This window comes from Somniosus microcephalus, unplaced genomic scaffold, assembly GCF_052327205.1.
Source record: "Somniosus microcephalus isolate GS21.2 unplaced genomic scaffold, FLI_Smic_1.0 unresolved_chr9, whole genome shotgun sequence".
Classification (NCBI taxonomy): domain Eukaryota; kingdom Metazoa; phylum Chordata; class Chondrichthyes; order Squaliformes; family Somniosidae; genus Somniosus; species Somniosus microcephalus.
The window spans coordinates 31352292-31364848 of record NW_028225187.1 but is presented as its reverse complement, the minus strand read 5'-3'; the positions used below and the strand labels follow the sequence as shown (position 1 = coordinate 31364848).

Genomic DNA, 12557 nt, shown 5'->3' with positions numbered 1-12557 from the left:
TCCTAATTGCCCTTGAGAAGATGGTGGCGAGCCGCCTTCTTGAAACGCTGCAGTCTGTGTCGTGAAGGTGCTCCCACAGTGCTGGTAGGGAGGGAGTTCCAGGAGTTTGACCCGGCAGCGCTGAAGGAATGGCGATATACTTCCAAGTCAGGATGGTGTGTGACTTGGAGGGGGAGGTGTTCCCATAGGGTTAATGCCTTTTCTTGCAGTTTGGTACAATTGATTGGCTTGCTCGGCCATTTTAGGGGCAGTTAAGGGTCAACCTCATTGCTAGTGAGTCTGGAGTCACATATAGGGTAGACCAGGTAAGGACAGCCAATTTCCTTCCTTGAGGACATTAGTTGGGTTTTACAACAACCAGAGAGTGTCATGGTCACCATTACTGTTATGAGCTTTTTATTCCAGATGTATTTAATTAACTGAATTTACTTTCCCCAGCTGCCAGTGCTGGGATTTGAACTCATATCTTCGGACCATTATTCGAGACCTCTGGATTATTGATCCAGTTATGTAACCAATAATCTACTGCACCCATGTTTGCAATGATCTTTCGGTGGAACGAAACTAAAATGTTCTTTATTATTCTGTAAACAACTGGCAACTGAATTTTAAAATAATGGTCGGGATTTAAATTACTAATCAGGGGCTACTTTAGTGGTGTGGAGCAAGTTTAGCAGCGACCTTTGCAGACAGAATGATTTAGATTTCACAAATTCGGCCCAGGCTTAAAACTGGCGTCGACTGGAACCGCCGGATTCTATTTTTAATTAAAATCATTGCAAATTAAAAATGTGTGTTTTCTATTCTGTGTGAAAGACCGTCATCGCCCTCTTTAAGCCCAAGTCGCAAGCAGCATATCTGTCCCAATGATAGAGAATAATAGACATCGGGGTTAAAATTGCTTTTGGGCAGTGTGGGACCATAACGGGTGGACAGCGAATGTGCTGCTCGTTTCACAGTCCAAAGGAATATCTTATTGATAAGGGTGTGTGTTTCAATCGGGCCATTGCTAAAACTGATGGCCGACAGTTTACTTTGCGAAGGTTAGTTAGAAATCTACCCGCATTGGTCGTGATATTTCTCACCAGCATCTTTCCCCTCTAAAGAAAACTTACCTGTTTCCTTCCTGAGGCGCCATCATCATTATCTGTAAATAAAGCAGATGCATTATAAAGGCAACAATCTGGGGAAGTTGATGAACAGAATCAGATTAATCCAGCCTAATCCGGGGTCATTTTAGTATCACCCACCCTGGCAGTAAACTGACGAGATCGGGACAATTTCAGGGTGGGTGTACACCCAATGGACTTTACTCTCCCTTGTAGTAGGAGAGTAAAATTGGGTGCGATTGACAACAGGGATTTCACCAGACCCAGTCCCTTTTCGACCAGGCTGAGTTAGGTTAAAATTACACCTGCTAATAACATCTACGTGATATTTCATGAGAAACATAAATAGGAGCAAGAGTAGGCCATTCGGCCCCTCGAACCTGCACCACCATTCAATACGACCATGACTGATCTGACTTGGCCTCATCCCCACTTTCCCATCCGCTCCTCAAAACCCTTAACTCCCCTGTAGCTCAAATATATGTCTATCTCCACCTTGAATATACTCAATGACTCTGCCTCCACAGCTCATTGGGTTAGACAATTCCAAAGATTCACAACCTCAGAGAAGAAATTCCTCCTCATCATCGTTTTAAAAGAGCGATCCCATATCCTGTAACTTTGTCCACTACTGCTAGATTCCCCCACGAGGGGGAACATCCTCCCTGAATCTACCCTGTCAAGCACCCTCAGAATCTTATATGTTTCAATAAGATCACCTCTCATTCTTCTAAACTCCAATGCGTAAATGCCCACCCTGCTCAACATTTCTTCTTTAGACAACCCCTTCATCTCAGGAATTAACCTAGTGAACCATCTCTGAACTGCCTCCAATGCAAGTGTATCCCGCCTGAAATAAGGGGACCAGAACTACACGCAATACTCCAGTTGTAGCAAGACTTCCCTACTATTATGCTCCACCCCCTGGCAATAAAGGTCAACATTCCATTTGCCTTCCTAATTACTTGCTGTACTTGCATGCTAACCGTTTGTGTTTCAAGTATGAGGACACCCAGTCCCCTATGTATGGCAGCATTAGGTAGTCTCTCCCCATTTAAATAATAATTTGTTTCATTAGTTTTCTTACCAAAGTGGATAATCTCATATTTTCCCACATTATACTGCATGTGCCGAATTTCTGCCCACTCACTTAACATATTTATATCCCTTTGCAAACTAATTGTGTCCTCCTCACAACTTGTTTCTCATGTACCTTTGTATCGTCAGCAAATTTGGCCAGGTCATAAATATAGATTGTAAATAGTGGAGGCCCCAGAACTGATACCTGTGGCATCCCACTAGTTACAGTTAGCCAACCGGAAAATGACCCATTTATCCCGACTCTTTGTTTTCTGTTAGTTAGCCAATCCTCTATCCATGCTAATATATTACCCCCAAGCCCGAGAGCTCTTATCTTGTGCAGTAACCTTTTATCTGGCACCTTAGCGAATGACTTTTGCAAATTCAAATACACTACATCTACTGGTTCCCCTTTATCCACACTCCTCGTTACATCCTCAAAGGACTCCAATAAATTTGTCAAGCACAATTTCCCTTCCATAAAACCATGTTGACTCAAGTAGATGGCATTATGATTTTCTATATGTCCTGCTATTCATTCCTTAATAATGGATTCCATCATTTTCCCAATGACAGATGTAAGGCTAACTGGCCAATAGCTTCCTGCTTTTGGCCTCTTTCCTTTCTTCAATTGGAGCGTTAAATTTGCGAATTTCCAAGCCGCTGGGAGCTCTCTAGAATCCAGGGAAATTTGGTTGATTACAACCAATGCATCGACTATCTTTGCAGCCACTTCATTTAAGAACCTTGAATGTACGCCATCCTGAGAATGTAACCAATCCTTCTAGATCCACCAGCCGGGGGAAACATCCTCCCTGCATCCAGTCTGTCTAGCCCTGTCAGAATTTTATACGTTTGAATGAGATACACTCACATTCTTTTAAACTCTCGTGAATAAAGCTTAGTCGGCCCAATCGCTCCTCAGACGACAGTCCTGCCATCCCAGGAATCAGTCTGATGAACCCTCGCTGCACTCCCTCTATCGTAAGTATATCCTTTCTTAGGTAAGGAAAACAAAACTGTACACCGTACTCCCAAGGTCTCATCAAGGCCCTGTATAAATGTACATCCTCGCTCCTGTACTCAACTCCTCTTGCAATGAAGGCCAACATTCAATTTCCCTTCCTAACTGCTTGCTGCACCTGCATGTTTGCTTTCAGTGACTGGTGTACAGGGACGCCCAGGTCCGTCTGTACATCAACATTTCCCAATCTATCAACATTTAAATAATATTCTGCATTTCTGTTTTTCGTACTGAAATGGATAACTTCAGATTTATCCACGTTATACTGCATCTGCCATGTATTTGCCCACTCAATCAACTTGTCTAAATTAGCTTGAAGCCTATTAGCCTCCTCCTCACAACTCACAATCCCACCTAGTTTCGTGATGTCAGCAAACTTGGAAATATTACATTTGGGACCCTCACCCAAATTTTAGATATATATTGTGAATACAGCACCTTGATTATCAATTATCATTGGGATGCTTTTTGTGTCTTCTACCGTGAAAACCAATACAAAATATTTGTTAAATGTCTCTGCAATTTCCCCGTTTCCCATTATTAATTCCCCAGTCCCATCATCTAAGGGACCAACGTTTACTTTAGCTATTATCTTTCATTTATATACCTGTTGAAGCTCTTAGTCTCTGTTTTTTATATTCTTTGCTAGTTTACTTTCATAATCTATCTTCTACCTCTATTAATTTTTTAGTCATCCTTTGCTGATTTTCAAAAATTTCCCAATTCTCACCTACTACGAATCTTTGCAACATGTTATGCATTTTCTTTCAATTTGATACCATCCTAAACTTCGTCAGTTAGCCCCGGATGTTCATCCTTCTCGTAGAGTCTTTCTTGCACGCTGCAATAAATCTTTGCTGAGAGTTATGAAAAATCTCATTAAATATCTGTCACTGCCTATCTACCGTCTTACACTTTAATCTATTTTCCCAGTCTACTTTAGCCAACTCTTTCTTCATACCTTTTGTAATTGAATTTATTTAAGTTTCAGACCCAAGTTTCTCACCCTGAATCTGAATTAGAAATTCATCATGCTATGATCGCTCTTCACAAGAGGATCCTTTACCATGAGATCATTAATTAATCCTGCCCCATTACATATTACCAGATTTAAAATAGCCATCACCCTGGTTGATTCCACAACGTATTGTTCTAAGAAACCATACCGAATACATTCTATGAACTCGACCTCAAGGCTAACCTTGTCAATTAGATTTGTTCTAGCTATATGAATATTAAAATCGCCCATGATTATCGCAGTACCTTACTTACAAGCCCCTATTAGTTCTTGATTTATACACTGTCCTACACAGTGTAGCTACAGTTAGGAGTGCTATAGACTGCTCCCGCTAATGATTTATTTCCCTTACTATTTATTATCTCCGTTAAAACAAATTCTATATTTTGATATTCTGAGCCAATATCATTTCTCACCACTGCACTGATCACATCCTTTATTAAAAGAGTTACCCAACTCCTTTTGCTTTCTGCCTATTCTTCCGAAATATCAAATACCCTTGAATATTCAGTTCCCAGAATTGGTCACCTTGCAACCCCGTCTCTGTAATGACTATCAGATCATGCCCATTTATTTCGATTTGTGCCGGCAACTCATCTATCCTGTTATGAATGCTGCATGCATTCAGTTAAAGAGCTTTTATTTATTTTTATACCATTTTTAACTACTCTGAATCTGTTTGCAAGTGCACGTTTATGTCTGTATGCTTTGTCTCCTCCTGTCAATCTCTGGTTATCATTACCCCTATCGCTACCTTGCACTGTTACCTCCTCCTTTCTGTTTGACTTTCTAAATTCCCCTTCAACTGAACCCTCCCCCCTCCCCACTATTTAGTTTACAGTCCATGTACCTCATTCCCACTATATCAAGCAGAGGAATAACCCAACATTATGTAGAACTGTAATTATCATCTTGCTTAGCAACAGCTGCGAACAATTGACAGAAATTACCACAGCCTCGTGACTTTCTGATCGTGACCTCCGAATACACTAAATTGGCAGCATTTCCGGTAATATCTAAACAGAAACAAAAAGAGAAAACAAGACAAAAATAAGGCTTCATTAAGATGGATTAATATATAGATGATAGAGGGACGATAGATATATATAGAGAAATAGGGAGGAAGACATGGAGTGATAGATAGAAAGATACATAGATATTTGGAAGATAGATATAAAGATAGATAGATACATAGATAGAAAGATATTGATGGATACATGGATAGCTATTTACAGAGGTAGACTGATTGATTGCTTGATATAAATTAATTGCTAGCGATAATGTATTGAGACAACCGTATTAGTATCCATAATATGAATTTAGTGCATGGGAATAGATGATGTCATTTCCATAAGTTTAATAAGGATGATATATAACCATTAATTGAATAGCATTGTTTTAAATGTCCAAGAATGGATGATGTTTGCCACCAAAAGTACACATTATTTGCCTTCAACTTTATTGATCGACTTATATTAAGCATTTGTTATCGTCATTGCAGTTTATGGCAACATTAATTGTCCGGCCAATTATGATGTTATCTAAGAATCAGAACAGGGGAGTTTGTGTGCAGGTTCTAAGGATACTACTCCCGAGAGATGGAACTTACAAAGTGCCTATAGTGATTTTTTTCATTTACAAATACTGGTATTGTGGTTTCAGTCCTATAATGCATCAATCGATTCAGGCTCTTCCCAGATGATGTCTCACAATCTGAAGACAGTCACTACCCTTACAGTAGTTAACAAGCCCTCCAGCAAAGTAACACAGCGAATCCTTACCTTCCATGGGCTTCGTGCCTTGTACTAAACTGTGGGTTATCTGATCAGAACTAGAAGCTGTAGAGCGAGAAAGAGGAAACTGCGATCAATGATAATCAAGGAAGCACTTAGATACCAGATCCATCCTACAATTCATGATTGGAAATTTACTGCTGTGTTCACTGGTTTTAAAATGAAGCAACTAATTAACCTGATCAATAAAAGCTGCTCCACAGGCCCGTGAGCAAAGTCATAGATAGAAAGATATTGATGGACACATGGATACCTATTTACAGAGCTAGACTGACTGATTGCTTGGTATAAATTAATTGACAGCGATAATGAATTGAGAAAATCGTATTAGTATCCATAATATGTATATAGTGCATGGAATTAGAGCATATCATTCCCCTCAGTTATATAACCATTAATTGCATAGCATTGATTTAAATGTCCAAGAATGGATTATGTTTGCCAAATGTACACGTTACTTGCCTTCAACTGTATCGATCGAGTTATATTAAGGATTTGTTATCGTCGTTGCATTTTATGGTGACATTAAGAGTCTGGCCAATTACGATATTCCACACAATAGTTATCTAAAAACCAGAACAGTGGAGTTCGTGTGCAGGTTCTAAGGATACTACTCCCGAGAGATGGAACTTACAAAGTGCCAATAGTGATTTTGTCATTTACAAATACTGTAATTGTGGTGCCAGTCCTATAATGCATCAATCGATTCAGACCCTTCCCAGATTACTTCTCACAGTCTGAAGACAGTCGCTACCCTCACAGTAGTTATGAAGCCCTATGAGATATACAAATCCCTCCAGCCAAGTAACAAGGCGAATTCTTACCTTCCATAGGTTTCGTGCCTTGGACTACACTGTAGATTATATGATTGGAAATAGAAGCTGCAGAGAGAAAAAATGGAAACTGTGCTCAATGACATAGTTAATTAAGGAAGCATTTAGATACCAGACACAACCTACAATTCATGATTGGAAATTTACTGCTGTGTTTACTGGTATTAAAATTAAGCAACTAATTATCCTGATCAATACAAGCTGATCCACCGTCCCGTGAGCAAATTCATGAAGTGTTTTGGTCCCAAGCCATAGGGCTGGGCTGAGTCGCTTGCTTGTAAACAGGGTGACGGTGAGAAGCATATTCTCTGATTACTCCATTCCAGGCACCCAGATATCGGGCTGAGGACCAGTTCCAGCATCCTTTGCTTGGAAAGTTGATTTGTAATGGTGGGGAGGAGACAGTTCCCCAAATCAATTTAGTACTCAAGATATTGTTCCTTATGTCGGATTATCAGGTTCCGAGATTAAAACTTTGGACTAGCACCCAGATGTCCACCTATCAATCCCGGCCGATTGAGAACCACTACCATCAGAAAAAGAAAAATGAGAGGTAGAGGAAATAATGAATTCAAAACTAAAAGGGAATAGGGGGTAGATTTTTGTTTTGGCATCGGAACAGTTAGCATCACCTGCAAAGAGCGCAGACTGCTCAGTCTGCTGGGGCAACAGGCACATCCTTTACGGAACCCACCAGCTTTTCTTTCCACTAACATGGTTCAATAGAACCGTGCCAAGTGCCTCAACTATTTCCCTGAGTATGCTCGACCCACGCGATGCTTAATACCCAGACAATAAGATGGGAATCTAACACGAGGGTATGCTGAATGCTTGCAGATGAAGAACTCCAATGTCCATGGGTGATTTCCACCATGTCCTGTCACAACGTCAGTGGAATATTGCCGCAAGCCATGCATATATGGCCGTTTCCCTGAATATTTACCGATATTCCACCGAAGATACGATGGGTTAGCGGCAGAACCAATGTTACCATGAACAATCTACCATATTTTTCACATGTGTCAGTTCACGCTTACCGGTATTTCGGGCTGATCCCACAACTGCATACTCGAAATTGTTCGCAGATGTTTCTTCACTCGGGGTTAGAGATTTATTTTCAGTTGCCACACTGTGCACGAAAATGTTCTCAGATATTTAGGATTCATGCATCAACAACGCAAAGTTAACTTTTAACGAAATGTTACAGAATCATAGATTTCAGAAGTAGATATACAGAACATAGAACGCCTTGAAGGAGCAATCGTACTTAGTCCCATATCCCTGGCTGTTGTCCGCAGCCCTAAATGGTCCTCATGGTCAACGATCCGTCCAACTCACTGCTAAAGTTATTGATGGAAATAGCTTCCACCAAATTTTCAGGTAGAGCATTCTACATCCCGACAACTCTCTCATTGAAAAATATTTCTCCACATCTCCCCTCAAGATCTTTATACAATGATGTTAAATCTATGACCTCTGTTATTGACCAAGAGGGAATATTGTTTCTCTATCTACTCTAACAAAACTTCTCATCCCCTTGAAAATCTCTAATGGCTCACCTCTTAACCTTCTCTATTCCATGTCCTAATTATCCAACCACTGCTTGTAAATAAAGTCCCTCATCCCTTGTAATATCCTGTAAACCTCCGCTGTAACCTTTCTTTGCCTCTTACTATGTTTCCTGAAGTGTGGTTTTATTCGTATTTTGGATGTGGGTGTCGCTGGCAAGGTCAGCATTTATTGCCCATCCCTAGTTGCCCCTTGAGAAGGTGGTGGTGAGCCGCCTTCTTGAACTGCTGCAGTCCGTGTGGTGAAGGTAATCCCACAGTGCTGTTAGGGAGGGAGTTCCAGGATTTTGACCCAGCGGCGATGAAGGATCGGCGATATACTTCTAAGTCAGGATGGTGTGTGACTTGGAGGGGAACTTGGAGGTGGTGGTGTTCCCATGCGCCTGCTGCCCTTGTCCTTCTAGTTGGAAGAGTTTGCGTGTTTTGGAGCTGCTGCCGAAGAAGCCTTGATGAGTTGCTACCATGAATTGTCCAGCTGAGACCTAAACATTGATTCATAAAGTTCTAGCTTGTTCTCTTTGCTTTTACATTATAAGCCGCTATTTAAAAAAAACAAATGATCCATATGCTGCTTTAACCAACTTATCTACTTGCCATGGCATATTTAAGGATTTGTGTATATGCACACCAAAGTATTTCTGCTCATCTACACTTTTCAAAATCGTGGCTTTTGTTGTATATTGTCTTTCCAGATTAGTTCTCCAAAAGTACATCACTTCACAGTTCCAGGTTGAACTCCATCTGCCATGCTTCTGCCCATTTAACCATTCCTGTCTATGTCACCCTGAAGACTACAACTATCCTCATCACAATCTACTACCTGGCCAAGTTATGTATCATCTGCAGATTTACAATGTTGCTCCTTACACCTTTGTCTAGGTCAGTCATTAAAATTCAAAGAGTACTGGACCCCAAAATGACTGTTGGGGAACACCACTGCAAAACCACCTCCCCGTCTGAGAAATATCCATCCACCACCACTCTCTGCTTCCTGTCACCGAGCCCATTCTGTATCCATAACGCCACTTTCCCTTAATCCCATGGGTTTACATCTTTTTTAACAAGCCTCGGATGACTGCCTTCTGCAAGTCAATATATGCAACATCTACTACACCATCTTGATCAAAAGTCTCTGTTAACTCATCAAATATTCAATCAAGTTAGTCACACATGATTTCCTTTAACAAATCCATGTTGCATCTCCTTGATTAAACAATGTCTTTACAAATTAATGTTTATTTTTTCCCTAATAATGGTTTCCAATAACTATGTTAGGCTGACTGACCTGTTGATAAACTAAAAAGCAAGAACCAAAAAAGAGAGTATTCAGCACTTAAACATTCCAACCGTCTCCATCGGAGCTATATCAGGGACTATGGCGTGAAATTCCACTTGTACGTGGAGGCATAAAAGGCGCAACTAGCGACCGTCTATGTCGAGTCCAATATTCAGTTCCAATTGGGGGCGTATAATTTGCACCCGGGCCAAAGAGGATTTTCAGCTTTCAGTATAATCATGGATATAGTTACGATGGACTAATATAAAGATTTTGCAGACTTACCCCTGCGGCTGTGAAACACTTGAGGAATTGTCTGGATAAAATAGAAAGAGACATATTTCAGCAAGTTGTGCAATAAATATGGCACTTCTACTGCCTAGAGATGGTTTTGGTTTCCTTAAATAATCGTCAGACAGTAAGCATTTTCATTGTTAATAATTAAAAACTGTTACACACGTGCATTTATATCAATAATTAAATAAAACAGAGCACGAATGCACAAAGAACTTCTGGAAAAATTTAAGATATCACCAATCATTACAAATCATCAAGCAGATTTCACATTCTCTTCCTAACCACGTGCCAGTTATTATTCTCCCCCTGGCACAGATTTATTCCTTTTGAGAATGGTAGAAGCGGAAACATATCCTCAACTAAGCAAGCTGAGTTCATCAACCGAATTCATCCATGTAAATAACTCTTTGCACTCCTGCCCAAACTGTGCCTCTCCCTCTCAAATCAGTCTGTTACATTTCGAATGATGCAACTGAATATGTTGGGTAATGAATCCCATCCCGTGTCTGTCGAGCCAATCACCTGCCCGGAAGACACTGCTCACCTTGTTTCTGCTTCCGAAGTTTGAAGAAAACCAGTGCAATCAGGGCAGCGATCAGAAAAAGTGGAAGAACTGTTGCTGTGATCGCGGTTGTGTGACTTTGTGCTGGAATCAAACAAACTTATTACATGAATAGCATAAAACCATTCCAAGCATTACAAATTCAACACCGCACCATACACCAAATTAAAATTGTTTTTAAAATCTGCACTGAATGGATTCCATTTCTACCCACCTGAGACCCACGAACCTGGAACATTGGTCCATGGATTTGTCAGCTCTAGGGTCGATTATTACCATGCCTTCCTTTCTGAGCTCCCAACGCCGCCATCCACAAACTACAACTAAACAAGACATCCCTGTCCCACACCAATTCCTACTCGCCACTTTTCCAATCTAGCTTCCTGTCCTCGAATGTAACAATTTTAAACACCTGGTCCTCATGTTCACTATATTTCTTACATATATCCTCCAATTATATCTCCATCCTTACAGCCCTCAGTCAGTTAATTTGTGGCCTATTGGGCTCACGCGCTTCCTGTGTCACACCATTAGTGAAAGTGCTTTGGCTCTACTCTCCTAAACCACCTCTACTACAGCCTGCTTCAAACATCCTCACAGGAACCATATTTGCAGCCAGGTTTTTGCTCACCCCTCCCAAACTTCCCCTCTCTGTCACTTTATGACCATGGCTCTGCTTTGTATCCTTATCAATTTCAACTTCAAAAGCACCCTTGTGAAAATTTGCTCGTTTATTTCAGCACGATTTTCACCTAGTTAAGTTCAATTTCTTAATCAGAAACTATACTTATAAATTTTCACCTGAGCTGCGATGTTTTCTTTATGAGATATAAGTCATGCAAATTCAATATACTGTTTACTTTGACGGAAGAAAAGTATTTCATAAAATTAGATCAAGCACAATGTTCTGTTACATGGTACCGTGACATCGATATAATTGCTGGTTGTCATTACTATTCCTTCAAAGCTCCCTCTGTTGGTCGCTACACAGTGATATCGACCTCCATGGCCTGTCTGGAATGAATTGATAATGAGTTCACTCCCGTCCCTGCTTAAGTGATAAGATTCGCTGTTGTTTCCTAACTGTTGGTTGTTCAGGTACCAGCGGAAAAGCAGTGCAGTGCCTCTCTTCACCAGGCACTGGAGAAAGAGACGGTCCCCCGCTGAAATCTCAGTTTTGTTGGCATTGGAAGTGAGAGAAGCACCAGCTGCAGGAACTAGTGGAAAGCAGATCAGATTAAAGATGTAGAGAATTAATTCTGCAAGTTACAATTCAACATTGAAACCTATTTTGAGTACTATCTTAGATTAAATCAGATAAATAAATCAGACTGGTGCAAGAATTGTTGATCAGGTGTAAATGCATTGGCGAAAATATTTAGTTCAGAATTGTCCTTGCGCTGTTCCATTAGTGATAGTGAATATTAGTTCTAACTAATGTTTCGACACATAACACCAAATAGTAGGTTTTCTTCCAAAATTGAAAGTTTTCAACAGGACTGTATATGAAACGGGAAATATAGCGAGTGGACAAACAAGATGATTGTTTTCAGGTAGGTTCGTTAATGCACTGAAACATGTGCAGATTTCCTTTGTCACCGGCCTCAATGTGGTGGTGACAATGAGCCATCAGTACAACTTGCGCTGAGTTACATACAGAACAATGCGGGGGGAATCCACCAGGCAATGGAAGGAAACATATGACGTTGATTATAATGGGCGAACTCTACGATATGACCCATGTTTCACCTTCGGCTAAAGTTACAATGGCCCGCTTCAGAGCAAAGCCTAATTCGGGCCGAAAGCCTGAGGGCTCCACTGTTGCCAATCTTCCAATAATATAGGGATGGAACCTATATTGTCCAACTGAGCTTGAAATATATCATCAGCACGAGCAGGTCAGAGTCTAGGTAATCTCTGGCGCGTATCTCACTTCCTGACTCCACAAAGACTTTCCACCATCTACAAGGCACAATTAAGGAGTGTGATGGAATACT

The 12557-nt window shown here is 40.7% G+C and overlaps 1 protein-coding gene across 1 annotated transcript in view; it reads right to left on the bottom strand.

The window, feature by feature from the left end:
• Positions 1-12557, bottom strand: part of LOC147085022 (basement membrane-specific heparan sulfate proteoglycan core protein-like) — a 93126-nt gene that overhangs the window by 2511 nt on the left and 78058 nt on the right. The window contains exons 13-20 of the mRNA XM_085979403.1: positions 11475-11777; positions 10543-10644; positions 9987-10017; positions 7895-7986; positions 6849-6905; positions 6013-6069; positions 5182-5247; positions 1116-1147 (exon numbers count right to left, since the gene is read on the bottom strand). Of these exons, the coding sequence (XP_085835529.1) occupies positions 1116-1147; positions 5182-5247; positions 6013-6069; positions 6849-6905; positions 7895-7986; positions 9987-10017; positions 10543-10644; positions 11475-11777 (740 nt within the window). The remainder of the gene's footprint in view (positions 1-1115; positions 1148-5181; positions 5248-6012; positions 6070-6848; positions 6906-7894; positions 7987-9986; positions 10018-10542; positions 10645-11474; positions 11778-12557) is intronic.